General features: G+C 40.8%; 1 protein-coding gene across 1 annotated transcript; it reads right to left on the bottom strand.

The window, feature by feature from the left end:
• Window positions 1–777: 777 nt before the first annotated feature.
• On the bottom strand, window positions 778–18,437 carry SNRPD3 (small nuclear ribonucleoprotein D3 polypeptide). Its single transcript, XM_079149755.1, has 4 exons — window positions 18,280–18,437; window positions 16,771–16,914; window positions 5,359–5,551; window positions 778–3,493 (listed from the first exon to the last, which is right to left on the bottom strand). Exons 2-4 carry the CDS (start codon window positions 16,894–16,896, stop codon window positions 3,432–3,434), a joined length of 381 nt encoding a protein of 126 aa, XP_079005881.1. The 5' UTR covers window positions 16,897–16,914; window positions 18,280–18,437; the 3' UTR covers window positions 778–3,431.
• Between the last annotated feature and the right edge of the window lie 143 nt (window positions 18,438–18,580).

Raw genomic sequence — 18,580 nt, 5'->3', positions numbered from 1 at the left:
TGATGATACCAATTAAAACAAGATGAGACAGGGTGGGTCAAGAATAATATATAAATAGATGAGGCATCAAGATCTTTAGATAAGACTGCAGTTGTATTTGTGATATACAGAAAACTAAACAAATAAAATGTAAGAGGATTATTCTAGGGGAAAGTTCTGCAGTAATCTAGTCTACTACATGATCAGAAGTGATAATTTAACTAATCATAATTTAACAGTGAATATGACCGAATCAGAATTATAAACAGGGAGATGGGTGATGGGGAGAACATACAAAGTATGTGTAGGAAGCAGAGAGAATTCAAAATACAATGCATAAAATAGAAGCAGAAAGAAGTAGTCAGTGAACACATTTACACTGAACAAATCAACCAAGAGTTGAAAGGACTGTCTTGAAGCAGGGAAAATAAGGGAGAAAGGCCAACAGGGCAGGAGAGGAGTTGTTATGTGTAATAAATCTTACAGAACTATGTTTTCAATATGTGGTAATGATTTTCCCCCCTAAAATGCAGGATATAAAACTGCTTAAAAACTGGGTGCAGTGGCACATGCCTGTAATCCCAGTGGCTTAGGAGGCTGAGGCAGGAGGATCAAGAGTTCAAAGCCAGACTCAGCAACTCAGTGAGGCCCTAAGCAACTTAGCAAGACCCTGTCTCTAAATAAAATATAAAAAGGGCTGGGGATGTGGCTCAGTGGTCAAGAGCTCCTGTGTTCAATTCCTGGTACCAAAAACAACCAACCAACAACAAAAAAAAACTCAAATAAAAGCTGCTTAAAAAAGCCCTTTTATATTAATCTTTATGGTTTATATAACTTGAAACTGATAGTATGAATATTTAATTAGAAACAAGAAATACATGAGAACCCTCTTCACTTTTTAGGATCTAGGAAGGCTATTAGTTTCTACTGTGTGGAGAATCATGCAAGACTGGATTATTCCATGATTCTAGGTTCTGAAGTTGGTTTTTCAGATTCAGGATGCAATTAATTATTATTAAATATAATGTGCTACTAATTAAAGTCTTATCTAAGCTGGGTATTGTACCTCACAACTGTAGCCCTAGCTAATTAGGTTGAGGTTGATCACTTGAGTTAGAGACCAGCCTGAATAACACAGAGAGACCCCATCTCAAGAAATCAAAAACTAGCCAGGTGTGGTGGTGCACACCTGTAACCTCAGTGACCCAACAGGAGGATCTCAAGTTCAAGGCCAGCCTCAGCAATTTAGCAACTTAGTGAGACCTGTAAAAGGAAAAGGGCTAGATAAGTGCCCCTGGGTTAAATCCCCAGCAAAAAACCAAAAAATCAAACCAAAACAAAACCCCACAAAACCCTAAAGCTATTATATACTGTAACAGTGTGATAAATTAGTGATTATACCACCAGATAGGGTAGGGAGAGAAAAAAATAGTGATTATACTAAAATAACATAAAGAGCTGAGCAAGGGGGCACACACCACACCCATAGTTTGAGCTCTCTGGAGGCTGACAGGAAAATCATCTGACTCAGGAGTTTAAGGTCAGCCTGGGTAACACAATGAGATCCAGTCTCAAAAAAGTCATCAATAAATACTTAGAAGATAACATCTTTTAGTCCAGCATCAGAATGTGGTCTCAAATCTACTAAATCACAATGACTCAGCTGGGGCAGAGGGCACTGTTCAAAATGTAGATTCCTGGGCCCCATTCCAGGGCAGGAGCCAGGGTGTTGAATCTTTGAATCTTAATTTCCTTCATTTTTTTTGGTGCCAGGGATTGAACTCAGGGGCACTTAATCACTGAGTCACATCCCCAGCCCTTTTGAGTATTTTATTTAGAGACAGGGTTCTCACTGAGTTGCTTAAGAGTCTCACCAAGTTGCTGAGGTTGGCTTTGAACTTTAATCCTCCTGCCTCAGCCTCCTAAACTGCTGGGATTATAGGCATACCTGTAATCTTAATTTCTAACAGGACCCCTACCTGATGTTGAAAACCACTGTTCTTACTCCGTGCATTACTAACTCAGTGAGTTTTATTAATAAATCAATGTCTGCAAATCAAGGTCAGCAAAGAGGGAAAATAATCAGAGAAATCCACTGTATACATAATTCAATGTACACATTTCCTTTTTTACCAAAAATACTACCTACAAATTAACTCCTGATCAAATCGCAAACAAATTAACTCTTTAATTCCACTCACAGTAAACAAGTTCATTTGAGATGGCCACCACCCCACAGCCCCTCTGTGGAACAGCTCTGCCTGCAGAGGACATCAGACACATGTTAACCAGATGTGTCTGAGGAGCTAAAGCACCAGAAGAGAAGGCATGGGGCTGATATGAGAAAATAGTCTTTGAAACCTTATTTTTAAAAAAGTGCCTGTTTTATCTGACCAACCCACTGATGCTTATTCTTTAGAAGTTCTTTATAAGAATCCTGCAAATTGTTACCTCTTAGTAATGTTATGATTACAAGACAAAGCCTGTTGGAAAATTACTACTTGATGCCAGATTAACTGAAGCTCAATTTTCTTCTTCCTCTTCCATTACTTGAACAACCTATTCAAAAAGCAATATTCTAAGGGTCAAAACTGATCTCTTTTCCTCTTGAGGGTTTATGCTGTAGCTCATACTGTACAAAATCCTGGTCAGACTTCTTTTCAGTATTTGATGTCTTTGAGCTGTCTTCTCAATTTCTGGGTTTTTGTCACAATTATTTGCTTTGCAAATCTTATCCTCTCGATCTTTTCTACGTTAACGATTAACGTGCCAATCAATACCCTGATAAACTCACAAAAATCTGTTCCCCAAAAACAAGCACAAAAATGCTTATATAGCCAGGATAGGAGCCACAGACGTGGGCCACTGAGATCTTCTGAATTACTTTGTAGTATTACTTCCCGAATTCTGAACCACTAGGATTACTAGAGGTTAGAGTACTGAATTTTTTCACAGGTCATTTTGGACATGTGTTGTTAAAGCTGAGCTGATGACATTTCCACATAGGGCAACTGAACAAAGCACCACATTAAGCACCTATATCTGAAGACAAATGAAACAGTCTGTGTTCTTAGAGCTTCTTGAGGTGAGCTTTTCTGGGCTCAACCAACTGGCCTAGAAAAGCAGCTTAAACTCTTATCCGTAAGTGTGTTCAAAGTACTGGCATTCTCCCAGGACACCTCCCAGGGTGTCAAAATTTAACCTGCTGCCAAAGCAAACTCTAAAATGAACACACGGTCCTTATTTTCTCAAAAAACAAAACCACCAAATTTATTAGTTTGACATTTCCTCTAATCTAAAGAGAAATATGTCAATAAACAAGTCCCCCCAAAAAAACCCAACCAAACAAAAAAACCCCAAAACAAAACCTAGGACATACATACAGGCACCTACCCCCATGTATTCAGATAATCTAAAAGGAAAAAGGGAAAAGTTCTGTTCAACAGAGAAAATTATCTTCGTTTTTGGAAGATGTTTCCACGTCCCATTCCACGTCCTCTTCCTCTTGCAGCCACTGAAAGGAAGAGAAAAAATGAGAGCACGCCAGTGTAGTCTGAATGTTCATGACATGGAGTGCTTGAATCCTGGGACATCAGCTCTGGAAAGGACCTGAAAGGCCACCTGATTCAATATTACCCTGGCCCACAGCACTTTATAATAGTGGATGGAGACCCGGAGAGGGTTGGGGAGTGATGCATGCCATCACAGTAGGAGTCAGTACCAGATTCCTGCCTTCTGGTCCAGCGCTACAAGAGGCTGGGAGGCAGTGCAGAGAGAAAAGGTCGTCTGAGAACCACAGAAAGATGAATTCCCAAGGCTGGCCTAGGTCAAGCTAATAATAATTCTAATTATTATTAGAATTATTAATTACCTAATAAAACATTACAGAAGCATTTAATCCACTTTAAAAATCTGAAAAAAAAATCTGAAACAAATATAATTAAGTGTCAACATCTGGGAAATGGGTTTTATTATTTGAGCTTTTCTGCATGAAAGAAATGGTTCGTAATAGCAAAAACAAAATAATACTCTCTATACAAAGGGCACAAAAAGACTGTTGTTTTCTGTAACACAAGACGTCTAGGAGGAGACCAGAGGATTTAAAGGATAAATGAAAATATTCTGATGGCTATTAACTGGAGCCTCACCCTTCTCTGCTCTTCCACAGCCTGGATCCATCCTGAAGAGGGAGGAGAGTTCCATGAGAACCCATCCACCTGCTGATAGGACTAGGGTCAGGGTCTGGGAGAGGCACAGGTGGTTCAGGCATAAGTCAGCAAGTCTGGGCAAACTCACTTCCAAGTGCATTCTAGTGCACAGCCAGCCAGTGCCCCTATGGCTGGAGAAAATGGTGCAGCTCCACTCAGTGAGGACAACCCTTCCCCGCAAAAAGCAAAGGGCTAAAGAGTTTGTTGTTGTTTTTTGAGGGTATTATAAAGGATTACACTATTGCACTTTTAAATTCAAAAGCTATTATCGAATATGTAAAATATGCAGCTAAAGATACCAATGAAGGATCCAAGGTCTTTCCTGACTGCAAATCTCTGCTCCAACACTAGGCAGTTTCATTTGCTTTTTCTTATCTAATAATGTAGCAGAACTCTTCAGGGACACAAATATAAAACCTGACTAGGCTAACCCTAAGAAAAGCAGCTTGGCTGTCACTGGGGAAAGGCTGGTCCCACTTCTAGAATGTGCTAACAGAGGAATTTATTGTCAAATATAAGAAACTCTGAAACTAGAAGTCCTGGGACTGAGGAAGTAGCTCAGTGGTAGAGCACTGTTTCAGCATGAAAAGTCCCTGGGATTTAATCCTCAGCACTGCAAAAGAAAACAAACAAAACAAGGGACATCTAACCTATTAGTGTGTAAAGATGGCTCAAACCTACTTATTTCTTGGCTGGAAATTCCCACTATCAGTATCTCATCAAGTACATGCTGGGTATCAACATGCATCAACAAGTCTCTTTAGGAATGATGTCCCCACTGCTTCAAAAATCAGTTCATTCACTTCCTGGTGTATCTGCTCAGCAAACTGGATAAGAGCAAGTATCCCTAGACCTCTTGGATAGAACTTCTGAAAAGAAAGGTCCTTTAAGAAATATATAATAGGAGATTTATTATCTTAAATGATAGGAAGTCCCACCTCATTTCTAAGGAGGCACTTTGGATTTTGCATAAGCCCTATAACTGGGACAAGATCAGGCAAGACCCCACCATTTCAGAGGATCTCCCAAGACTACAGGGAAAAAAAGGTGGTACTGAGTGTGAAGATAGTTGAGGCCAAGTCCACCACTGCTGACAAGCAGTAAATGGGCCTTTTCCTAAAAGAAAGAAGATAAGCCCCAATTAAAAAACCCATGCAGGAGGAGCACCTACCTTGAGCCTTCAGAATAGCAGCTTTTCCTCGGCCAGCCCCTGAACCTTGGTTTTTATTTTTCATGCTCTTTAACATTGGTGCATTTTTCAGCATGTCAGGCAAAATCAGAAAGCGGATCTTGCTGCCACGGATGTATACTTGTTCCAGTTGTGCTACTCTGCCATCTCTGTATGTGACTGTGATGTTGGACATCTGGAAAAAAATTATCACCTTATCAGTAAGGGTTAATAGCATGCCAAGTGTGGTGGTGCACACCTGTGATTCCAGCAACTCAGGAGGCTGAAGGAGGACCACAAGCTCGAGGCCAGCCTTATCAACTTAGTGAGGCCCTAAGCAACGTAGTGGGACCCTGTCTCAAAAGAAAATATAAAAAGTGAAAACTGACACTGTGCCATAAAGGAGTCAGGCAATGCCAGTGAACTACCACAATAATAGTACTACTGTATGCACCAGGGATGGCACCAAGCAGGGTAGGTATGAGCTCTCCAACTTTAGGAGATTAAAAACGGCTGGAATGCAGGAGGCTTCAGATTGGAAACAGTTGGCCTGGTTCCAGAGCCCCACTTCTGCTGGCTATATTGTCTCTTCAGCCAGTATATGAAAAGCTCTTGACAGTGATACACCCTAATTGAAATGGTTTTTAACTGCTTACCCAAATCATATCCTCTCCAGCATCTTCTTGGCACTCAAGACTACAAAGTTTCCAACAAAGTCACAAGCACACGCCAGATGTTCTGACTCTCTGGAAGTGGAGATGGCCCCCTCTCCCAAGGCTTGCAATATGAAAGAGGTGTGAGGCAAAAGCTTGAACAAGGAGGAAACCACTCAGGAAGGATCAAAGGTTCCTTCCTGAATGCAAGGACTGGGTCCTTGAGTCAGAATCATGACAGAGGATAGGGTCATCACTTTAGAGATGAGCCACTCAAGTTTGTGGATAGAGGAAGGGCTACAGGGTTAAGGCAGCATTTTGGAAAGAGGAACAGGCCAACATGGGTAGATGTGGGCTGGAGGGAGGGAGCCTCTAAGTGAGACTTGCTGGGCATGGGAAGGAATACAGACCTGCCAGCACCAAATTTAATAGATGCCATGTTTACCAGAAGTACTTTATTTGATAAGTCTTCTGAATAGAGGAAAGAATATTTTTTGTGTCAGCCAATTTCTATACATAAAGTTCCAGTCCATCTTTCAATATTTTTGAAAATTTTCTGACATTACAGAAGTTGAAATGTATTAATATTTAACTCTTACATTTCTATGATAGAAACATTCAGGAGCCAATCCCTTCAAAAAAAGAGAAAAGACTAAATATAGACCTCAGCATTAATGAATGAACAAAGAATTAAAATGTTTTGATTAAACAATCACAAGTGGATGATAGTGTTTATTAAATGAAATTTTAAAAACTATTTAAAACGGGATCAGTGATTGTTCAGAAACTACACAGACGAACCATGGGTGGTGAACAGAAAAAGAATTACAGATGAATCTGCATTAATCTAGCTGCTGCCCGTGCCATCCATCTCCACGGGAAGTCTGACACTGATTAGACTTTGAGCCAGGTTAATGCTGGTAGTAGATCTGCCTATTAGTAGATTCTTCCACTGGATTTGATTGGTGCCCCAGCCATCTAATGGATCTCAATGATTTTGATGCCTTGATGACCAATTGTACCTGTCAATCAAGTCATCTGGAAAGAAGAGTGTCTGAGCAGATGCACCCAAATGTGCACTGCATCCAGCATTGCCATGTGTCATGGACATTGCCAACTGGTGGAGCTTGGTCAAATCTGGCTATGGAATGGCATACTGTCCTTGAATAATATAAACCTCCAGAGGTAGGTCCCTCTAAGTCAGGTTTAAGACACATGAAAGTAGTGGTGTGGGGCAAGTTTGCACTGTTGTGCCTGTGCTGTACCTATTCTGATCATCTGCAAAGATCACTGGAGAACTTGGGCTTGGGTTGGTATGGTTGGTCATACACTTCGGGGGGATTTCTACATGACCACACAGATGTGCTTGACACAATAATGGATTGTAGAATGACAGTAATAGTGATGGCCCACTCACTTGAATTGGGGAGCATATCCCCTGCCACCTGGACTTGAGCCCCTGTACTTACTCTCTTTCTTTTTCCCCCACCTTACAACCATCTTTTCCAATGAGAGACACACACTATCAGGGACCACCAGTCTCAGATAACTGGGGGTCTACTGGCAGTTGAGCTACTGATAACAGAGCTGCTGATGTCTTCTTCCAGTATGTCAATGACCACAGCAAATATGGCATTAGTGGGCCCAGCAAAAGTGATAATTTTCTCAGGATACCCCTTTTCTTGAACATCTTAACCAATTCTTCCTTCTTTCTTTCTGATGACACCAACTATTTCCTTTCTACACATAAGCAGATGTGGAGGACAAAAGGAAGTGGGGAGAGAGCTCAAGGGGATGGGTGAAGGGTATCAGGCTTTGGCTTCTGTCTTTGCTCATATGGCAAGAGGAATATAATTTATTCAGAATGGGCCAAGCCCAACAACAGTGTGTTGTTTCTTCAGATTTGTCTTGCTTTTTGCTCTTACACTTACTTGCTCTCTTCAAGTGTTACCTGGCTAGGTGGTCTCTGCTGAAACATCGAGAATGAAAAAAGACCCACAATGCTCTGGGCTTTCCCTATTCTAACTGTGCATGCAGCTGGAGTGGTTTCTAGAGCTTCAGTTCACTGTCCCTGTTTTATCTTCAGGGGTAACAGGGTTCTGATTTTCTATCAAGCCTTCTGCTATGGGCTCCACAACCCCAGTTCCTTAATTTTCACAAAACTCCTGTTCTTCCCTAGAAGAATATCTTCTGGTGCCAAAATGAACACAGTTATGGTTAATTACCCAAGAGAGAAACCTGCATTCCACCAGGGTCCCCAATACCAGACATACCTATGACTCTATCAAAGACAAAAATGGCCTAAGGCCCTCTAAATGAATGAGACCCAGCACTGCCTTCTGTACTCTCAAGAATTTTCTGAGCCCCAGTTCCCTCCCCTAAGTGAGGAAAAAAAAAAATGTAACGAAGTCAGTACTTTCTGAGTACTGACTAGACACCGGGAGCTATCACAGGTGACTGATTTGCCATAGTAATTAATTTTATACCACAAAACCCTTCTAGAGAGATGGGACAGACACCATCCTCATCCCCACTGGAGAGATGAAGTAGCACAGCCTGTCAGAGGCAGATCTATCTCGAGCCCCATATTCATAACCATTCTATCCTACCCAAGGTCACACTGCCCCTATATGGTTTAGCTGGGATTTGAACCCAGGTCCACCTGACTCTAAACCCATACTTTTAGCCACGGCAACAGACTTTCTCCTGAAATTGTCAGAGTCAATTAAACAAAACAAAGTATGACTAAATGCTTTCTCAGTTACCTAACATATAACAGAGACTCAGAAAATGTTCAATCTGACTGATAGTTAAAAAACATCTATTTTAAGGGCTGTGCTACTGCTAAGACACATCTCTATCACACACTGGCACATCTCACTCCTTCCCTGTCAGAATCCCACCCTGCTTTGAGACTCTCCAAAGGAAGTTATCACACAGGTCCAACAAGACCTTGTGTGCTTTCACAAATGGCCCATGTCCCAGCTGAACAAGAGATTCCAGTGTTAATAGACACCTATTTCAACACTAAGACCCAGGCCCACTACTGTTCTCATGCTTTCTCTGAAACACCAGAGGAGAAATGGCTGCACAGTCTCACAGTACCACTAGTTGTGCCTCATAAAGTCAAAGGAAAGGTAGAAACTCTTTTTGCAGTACTGGGGATTGAACCCAGGGAATATTTTACCACTGAGCTACATCCCTAGCCCCTTTTATTTTTTAAGACAGGGTTTCACTAAGTTGCCCAGGTTGTTCAAAAACTTGCTATCCTCTTGTCCATTTCCTGAGTAACTGGGATTACAGGAATGTACTAACATGGTCAGCCAAAGTCAGCAACTTTTGAGTGGATCTGTTTTCATGAAAGTTAGGTAGGAACACTGAGTTTAATCAGCTTTCCTAAACAGTCACAATGAAACACAGGTGGCATAAGTCAGGTACCCAACTGAAATGACAACTTGACACTGAGATGGAAAAAGCTAGCTCTAGGATTATGAAGCAATGCTGGGTTATGTGATAATATGAACTATATATGTATGTATGTATAAATACGTACAAACACACACACATATTTTTTTTTGGAGGGAGGGTTCATCCATGGTTCCTAGCTCACAATTCTAAGGCAGGCCATAGAAAGTAGAGCACCACCTCTTCCCCAAGGCAGTTCATAAAAATTATAATCTTTCTCTGCCTTTCTATCTTGGAGCTGGCCATAAAGAAATTCTGACCTACACTGCCTGATGGTAGATCATGAGACCCCCATTTCAGAAGGGGTCCTGTCCCATACCTGGGAGGAAGGAATGCTGGACAGAAAGGCCAAGAAGAATCCATACAGACAGGTTTGCTGAGTTTCCTCACTTTGTCTATTAGCATTAGACTATACCTTTTTTGCCCAATTGCCTTTCTACTTGTTTGTCTATATTTCAATCATGCCTATGCAATGAAATCTCCATTAAAAACCCAAAAGGACAGAGTGCCACTAGAAGAGGTTCTTGGGAGGGCAATGCACCTAGAAAGGGCATGGGAATTCCAATGCTCCTTTCTCCCTGCCTTGTCCTGATTGTCTGTAGTCTTTAATATCCTTTATAATAAACCAGTAAACATGTGTTTTCCTGAATTCTGGGAACTGTTTGAGCAAATTGAAACCAACTTGGTATAAATTAGGGGTACCAATGGAGGGGATAGTGGGACCCCTAATTTATACCAAGTTGGTCAGAAGTACAGATAAAACAACCTAGGGCTTGCAACTGGCATCTCAAGGACAGAGGCAGTCTTGGAGACCAAGCCCTCAATCTATGATATTTGATGCTAGGGTTAGAACTGAACTAAACTAGAAGAAACTAATTCAACTGATAAACACTATAAAAGTGACTGCTTGCTTGGTGTGTGGAGAAAACCCTTACACATTTGGTGTTAGAAGTGATTCATGTTGTGAGATTATGTTGGAAAAGATTGAGTGAGTTTAAGTTGGTTTTTCCTTCTATTATCTTCAAGGGTGCCTCACGACTATTGACATGCTAGAAATGTACACATTCTTTAGGACAATTACACACACACACACAACACACACACAAAGGTATATTCACTCAGTTGCCACTGATGTAATGGGAATATCAATTTATGCATTTACATATCTTTATTCTTAGGAAATACAAAATACCAAAGTATTGAGGAGTAAAGGAGTTTTATGAATGCAATCCACTCTATTGTCATGTCGAAGCTCCAAAAGCACCATTTCAGCTCATTTTCTTTCACCAAAACTTTTAAGAATTTTATCACTTTGTTTATGATGAAATGGATTATTTGACTCTTACTCTCAGATTCTACTTAAGGCTTTATGAACACAACTTAACATGTGCTTATTATTTTCTTTTCTTGTTATTCTTGAACCTGGGGGCGCTTAACCACTGAGCCACACTCTCAGCCCTTTTTATATTTTATTTAGAGACAGGGTCTTGTTAAGTCATTTAGGGTCTTGTGAAATTGCTAAGGCTGGCTTTGAACTCTTGATCCTCCTGCCTCAGCCTCCAAGCCACCAGGATTACAAGAATGTGCCACCATGCCAGGCTCTTCTCATTTTTAAAATGAGAAAAAAACAAATTTTTTTGAGATAGTGTCTCACTATGTTGCCCAGGCTGGTCTCGAACTCATGGGTTCAAGTTATCCTCTTACTTCAGTCTCCAAAAGGAGCTGAGATTATAGAACCCAAATGAAAAATTTAACCACATGATTTCAGCCAATATAACTACTCAAACACTTGTTTTCTTCAAAAACTTTCAATGTATTTATATGTATCATTTATAATTTAGTTTTATTTTTGCAAAATTGGAAACATTTTGGAGTTTTGAACCACCCCCCCCACTTATATCAATCATATTTTGAAACATATTAATGTACCCTAGTTTGTTTAAGCACAATTTATTTAGCTCTACTAACAGAAATGTTGACTTTCATGTTTTCTTTACTAAAAATAGCACAGCAATGAATAACCTTGGCACACATATTTTTGTCCACAATTTTAAACTGGTTCTTAGAAGCAGAATTACTACAAAGGACACAAACTCTTTCCACACTGACATGTTAAATGCATTTACAGAAAGGATACACAGAATTCTATACAGAATTTCCACCTCTACTGGCAATATATCAAGGAACCCTTGGTAGCATTAATTTTATTTTCAACTTTGAATATTCTATTTACTAATTTACATGTTTGATTAAGGTCATTCTTTTTACATGTTATATTCTACTTATATATTTTTCCCCTTTGTGAGCCATCCATTTTATGACTTGTGTCCACTTTTAATTGGGATAATAACACTCTTGCCTTGTAAAAAAACCATTTATGTATCAACATAATACCTTTCCATCATTAAAAAATTATGTGATGACCTAAGTGTTTGAATACTGACCACAGATGGGTCAGAAGACACTTAAGTGTTCACTAAATCTATGAAGAAACTTATGGAACCCTTCACACTGAAATCCTAATAAAATCTAATTATAAAGGTTTTCCCCAAAAGGCTACATATACATGGTCTTGTGCTAAAACTATGTGCTTATTCTTATTCATTATTCCTCACCTTAAAGTCTTTATAATTTTAAATATTTTACCAAATACCTGACAGAAGCTTTCTTTCATTTTGTGGTACTGGAGTTTAAACCCAGAGCCTCATACTCAGAGTAAGTGCTCTACACTGAGTTACATCCCCACCCCTTTTAAGTTTATTTTGGAACAGGGTCTTGCTAAGTTGCCCAGGCTGGCGTGGAACTTTCAATTCCCTTGCCTCGGCCTCCTGCGTAGATGGAATTAAAAGAGTGTATCACCACATCAAGCTTGCTTGCTTTAAGAAATATTTTGCTATGATTTTTTGAAGAAAAAAATCTCTTGGTTCTCCCCTTGATGTTTAACAAAGACAGGATGCTTTAAGCGCCTGTTGAGTATACAGAGCCAAGAACAGAATCTTGCACCTGGGGCTCTTTAGTTCTTATATCCCCATAATGGACAAGAGATGGGAGTCTTACATCCCCATATTGATGTCATAACTACATCACTGGCCACCAGACAATGCTCACCTTGCAGTTGTGGGGTTATGGGGAAAAGTAAAGTCCCCTGCCTTCTAAATCACAGACGCACAGAACTGCTCATACTCTCTGACCCACTAAGTGCTACTTCAGGAGGATCTCATCATAGGTTTCATGCATGCTTACATTATATTTTCAAATATAAAAAAAAAATCATTGTAATAGGTTATCTTAAAAATATCCAAGGGACCCTAAAATAAGGCATATTTTACACAGGAAATCTACTGAGGATATCATCTAATACATTTCCCTGGCATATTTGAGTGCCAGGGAAATCTGCATAACTGCTATTTTCTTATGAACACTACACATCTTAGAACTGAAATAAAGGTACCTAAATTTACCTTTATTTAATGTACAGGGATTCAGGTTTATATTTCTGGGTACCAACTGCCTAGCTTCATTTTACTTTCTAGCCCAGGTGACCTGCCCCAAAACATATTCCTCTATTTTTATCCTACCACATAAAAGTGTAAGGGTGTAGTTCAGTGGTAGTGTTTGTCTACCATGCAAGAGGCCCTGGGTTTGATTGCCAGCATGTTCAGGCATGTGCATACACACACACACAGAGGAAGGATGGGAGGAGGAGTTGTTAGAGAAGATAAGGTATGATGCTGTTTTTTGTTTTTGTTTTTTTTTTTAACTTTTTTACATTTTATTTAGAGACAGGGTCTTGCTTAGTTGCTTAAGGCTTCAGTGATTTGTTGAAGCTGGTTTTGAACTCTCGATCCTCCTGCCTCAGCCTACCGAGCATGGCTGAGCTGCTGGGATTACAGATGTGCACCACTGAGCTGGGTTTATTTTATTTTATTTTAAATGTTGCCCAGGCTGGCCTTGAACTACCAAGTCTTCTGCCTCAGTGTCTCAAGCAGCTGGGGTTTTCGGCATGCACCTACAAGCCCAGCTTATGACATTTAACAGTACTCTCACTGAAGCACAAACTCAAGGTCACTGCTTTGATAGCCACTGTAAGTTCCTACAATACTTAAATTAGAAGATGGTTTTTTTATTTTGTTTTTGTGGTGCTGTGGATCAAACCAAGGGCCTTGTGCATGCTTTCAAGGGCTTAACACTGAGCTATAGACCAGTTCTAATTCTTTCTGAAAGTTTTTATAAAGCAAACACTAAACCCCCAAAATACATGTTGGGAAAGAAGTCCAACATTAGTTGTGCTGGGATTCTCACATCTGTTTTCTAAATCATTGTGAAGTGCTGACACACCCCATTTTTATAATAGAAAATGTTATTAAAGCCACCCTTTGGCAAAGAATAAGCAGGGAGAGTATCAGGAGGATGCTCTTATTTCTGAAGGAACATAAGGAGGCACTGCAGAAGCCCATGACACGGTACTCCCTGAGGGCAGTGCTCGGTGTTTACCTGCTGCCAGGAAGAGCTCCACACAGATTGCTACATTTTATTCAGTGAGCTCAAGTTCTAGTAGATGAATGAAGCCTCATCATTGTGACATGGACAGGGTTAGAGACTTGTGTCCCTGCAAAAATCCATATGCTGAAGTCCTAATCCCCAGTAACTAAGAATGTGATCATGTTTAGAATTAAGTTAAAATGAGGTTATAAGGGAGGACCCTAATACATATATATGACTGGTGTCCTTATAAGGGGGGATTTAGACAAAGAAGCTACAGAAGGAAGACCATGTAATGATACAGGGAGAAGATGCCTTCTACAGTTGAAGAGACTGGAACAGATAACCAATCCATCAATACACTATCTCAAACGTTTAGCCTCTGGAAAGGTGAGAAAACAGATTTCAGTTGCTTACACCATCCAATCTGTAAAACTTTGTTAGGTCAGCCCCAGAAAATTAATACATGCAGGGAGGCAGGTAACTGGCCCCCAACTGTCCACCATTTGACACATTCCACTCATTTCCAAGGTGAAATCTTAATCCCTGATTCAGGGAATGAAACAGTGTGAAGGAGATCCAAAGTTCACCCCAAGTCATACTAGGTGGCCGGATGCAACCTGATTTCAGCTCTAACACCAATGGTCTGTTAAGTTTGAGGTCCTGAAGGTTCAGTACATTGCCCAAATTAATTAGCTGAAAAAGCAAATATTTCAATATACATATTAGGAGTCACTACCCTAAATTTGCATTCTACTCCCCAAACTAAAGTGCCTTGAAACAGATAAGGCTCTCTTAAGTCAGAAGACTGCCTCTATGAAAGCGGCACCTGACAATAGCAAAGAGTAAGATGCCAGGCCCTTTACGGCACAAGACAGATGCAACTCCTCAGACCTTTCCTGTTAAAGAACAGGTAGCACAGGAGCTGCACTCTCACATTAACACTGAGTCACCAGATGTCAGTCTTCCTGCATTCAAAGGAAATGTCCAAGATGGTCAACCTGGATACTCAAAGGTATAGAAAAATCACAAAATGAACCCTGAAAAGCAATAGATAGTCTGAACCCCTGACCTTCAGTATGATCCAGGATAAGGCACCTTTACCTCTCCAACCTACATAACAGTAATAGTACCTTATGTTGAACAATGACAACATGTGAAGCACTGAGCTACCTGCTACACACACTTAACTCATTTATATAACAACCATAGGTTTCAGTATTATCCCTGTGGCAGTCTTGGGAGTGTGCTGCTCATATCTCTCTCAAGAGACAACAGACTGTAAGGAGTACAGGGACCTGACAGTCTCAAGGTGCCACCTTTGGGATCCACCACAGCATTTACCCTGTGGTCTCTCTCTACATAGGTTGTCAGTCAATTCTAATCATGGCAGGAGTACTAGAGTTAGACCATTTCTGTTCCAGTCTAGACTTCTCATAGAAGCTTGGCTGAGACTTCCTCAAAGCTATGCTGCATTTTGGAGCTCTTTCTGCTCAATTCTCCTTCTTTCCCTGGTCAAACCAACATCTCCAACTGAAAACTATTGCCTACTCCTGCTTATTTGCTCCATTTCCTTTTATTTTTTAAATTTGTGTTGCTAGCAACTGAACTCGGATGCTTTACCACTAAACTACATCTCTAGTTTCTTTGTTTTTTTTTTGTTTGTTTTGTTTTTGGGTGCTGGGGATCGAACTCAGGGCCTTGTACTTACAAGGCAAGCACTCTACTGACTGAGCTATCTCCCCAGCCCCTCTAGTTATTTTTAATTTGAGACAGGGGCTCACTAAATTGCCTCAAACTTGCAGTCACCTTGCCTCAGCCTCCCAAGTTGCTGGAATTAAAGGTGTATGCTACCACACCCCCTCTATCATCCTTTATTGCCATTTCCCAAGTAAATCTTTTGTACACCCAACTATCAGGGCCCCCAAATAATACCATCTCTATTTGCAGAAGAGAAAACAGGTAATTAATATGCCTAATGTCACCTAATTAGAACTCAAACTCATATTTCTGATTCCAAAGCTCAAGCTCTTAACCACTGGTTTAAAGAACAAAGATCATATCAAGTAATGCTATAAAAATTCTCATGACTATGCAAAAGAGAAAGTAGTGCTATGAGAAGGGTGCCACATCAGGACACTTTTCCATCATGTATTAACAAAGTGATATTTATTTATTTTTAAATATTTTTTAGGTGTCAATGGACCTTTATGTGGTGCTGAGATTCAAACCCAGTGCCTCACACATGCTAGGTAAGCCCTCTACCACTGAGCCACAACCCCAGCCCAACAGAGTGATATTTAGTAGTTTAATTCTTTAATCTCATTTTCCCTACTTTTTGGATGACAAGATTATCATCAAACTTGCTTCCTCACAAGGTACTTACAATAATCAAATGAGACTCTCCCTCCAAGAAAAAAAGGTAAGCACACACTATATGAGTTGAAGATTTTGCCAACTGTAAAGCATGTGGGGGAAATGAATAATGGCTGAGTCTGAAGGAGTTTACCAAAGGGAACGGCACCATTCCTCTCAAACAGCCCTCTAAAATATGGGAGAAAATGATTACAGGATAGATAAAACAAAGGACGAAATTAAATATTCCAAATTCACAAATGGCTTTTCTGCCTGAAGACCACGTGTCTCCTGTTCATGCATACAGCCTGAGAGCCTATGAGTGCTGAGCACACATTAGGCATTCAGTAAATAACTGTTGAATGAGAACAGCCTCACAAAGACCTCTAATCACCACCAATTTGTCCTCTGAGATACTGGAACACACCTCCTTCACAACCTCATGTGTAAAGCAAGGTACCTGGCAGTTCATATTGTCCTCCGCTTCAATGAGCTTCCCTCGATATACCTCACCCGTGTTCGTCTCACATGTCACAATGTGGCCCTCGGCCTCGTGCAGGACTTTAATCGGCACACCAATAGACATCTTGGCTGGAAGAGAGTTCTACAATGAGAGAAACAATATCCAGTTAATCTTTCAGAGTCCAAGAAGGGCTGGTACTCCATAAAATTTAGCCAAGATGCCAAAGCTGCATTTTCAATTAAAGAAAGGGAGCTCAGTTCTTGGCTTGGAAGAACCACAGCAAACTCATGCAAAATGTGAAATGGGGAGGAGTTATAGGCTAGACAAAGGGAAAGCTAATAGGAATGAAAAGAATGCCTCCCCTTGCCCATCCTACCATATGCTCTTTAATTTTTACCAAAATAAACACTAGTAGATAGAATGTGCATATTAAGGGACTGAGGATTGACATCCATGTTCAGAACAATATATCTGTCTACCTAGAGTTGTGGGTAACTCAATTTTGGGAATCAAGCTATAGACCTGGGTTGTTCAGTAGTCACTGTCTACATGCACCTACTTAAACTTAAATAAAACAGAAAATCCAGTCTCTCAGTCACACTAGGAATAACGCCAATGCTCAACAACCATGTATGGCCAGAAACCACAGTACTAGGTAGTGCAGACACAGACCAAAGGACCCAGACAAATATAAGAGTGGAGGTTGTGCTTTCAAATCAGCTCTTTGATTCTCCATTTATTTCCCTACCAAGGCTAAGGAAAAAATATCAAAGTGTTCAGAGTGATAATGTGCTATAAGTAAGAAATGTTACCGTGAAGGAAAAGTGATCAGGATAAGTGATTTACTCTAATTAAAAGAAGCAAGGGGTGAACATTTCAGTGAGACGACTTAACGACTCAAGACTGGAACACATGGTATGTGTTCAAGAGACAAAGGAGAACATTAGATAGGTAAAGACTTTGAATGCCTTGGGGAGGATCATGGCTTTCAGTTTTAGGAATTTGTATTGTGATAGTGGGAACTACTACAGGATTACACATAAGAAAATACATAAATGAAAAAATAGCATTTACGAAATGATTCAAATATACAGTTTAAAAGCAGAAAAACTTGTTAAAACTTCCGCAGTAGTCTCGAATGCACTGCAAGAAAGAACTGGAAGCAGAAATGCAAAGACCTTTGAAAAGGATGACCCAGATAAAACTTTAGAGAAGGAAATAATTAGGCACAAGTGATTTCAGGATTGTTCGGATGCTTCGAAAAGTACCGACATGCAGAGGTACAGAAAGTGAAAATCATCTACTTTCGAGAGAAGTGACTGCTCCCAAGCACTAATGAAACGACGTTGATGTTCGAGTGGCCCCTGCTTCCCGCTCTCCTCCCTCCCTATTCCGGCTGAGCTACCAGGCAGCACAGCCTTCTCCAGCGTCCAGCCCCTCATGGGCGCCTCGGCCTCCCCTCACCCATCCTCGGCCTCCCCTCACCCACCCTCACCCTCTCCTCACCGACGGCGGACTACTACTCCTTCTCTACGCTGTGGCAAAAATTCATGCAACCGCGAAGGCGTGAGGCAAGAGAATGGCGGCGACCGCGTTCCCAGAATACCACGGGTTCCCAAAATGCCGCGCGCACGACCCGCCCCTTTCCTTTCCTCAGTGGTGGGCGCGCTCTAGACTTCGCTTCCTCTTCACTCCGCCGGCTGGGAAACGTGGACTCTGGTACAACAGTTCCGGCGCCGGAAGAGAGAAGATTGATGACAGGGTTCGGGGATCGGGGGGACACACTGACCCTAGAACCGGTTAAGGG

This window comes from Sciurus vulgaris (assembly GCF_902686455.1).
Source record: "Sciurus vulgaris genome assembly, chromosome: 8".
Classification (NCBI taxonomy): Eukaryota; Metazoa; Chordata; class Mammalia; order Rodentia; family Sciuridae; genus Sciurus; species Sciurus vulgaris.
The sequence above is the reverse complement of the archived record's forward strand: the minus strand, read 5'-3'. Positions and strand labels throughout refer to the sequence as shown.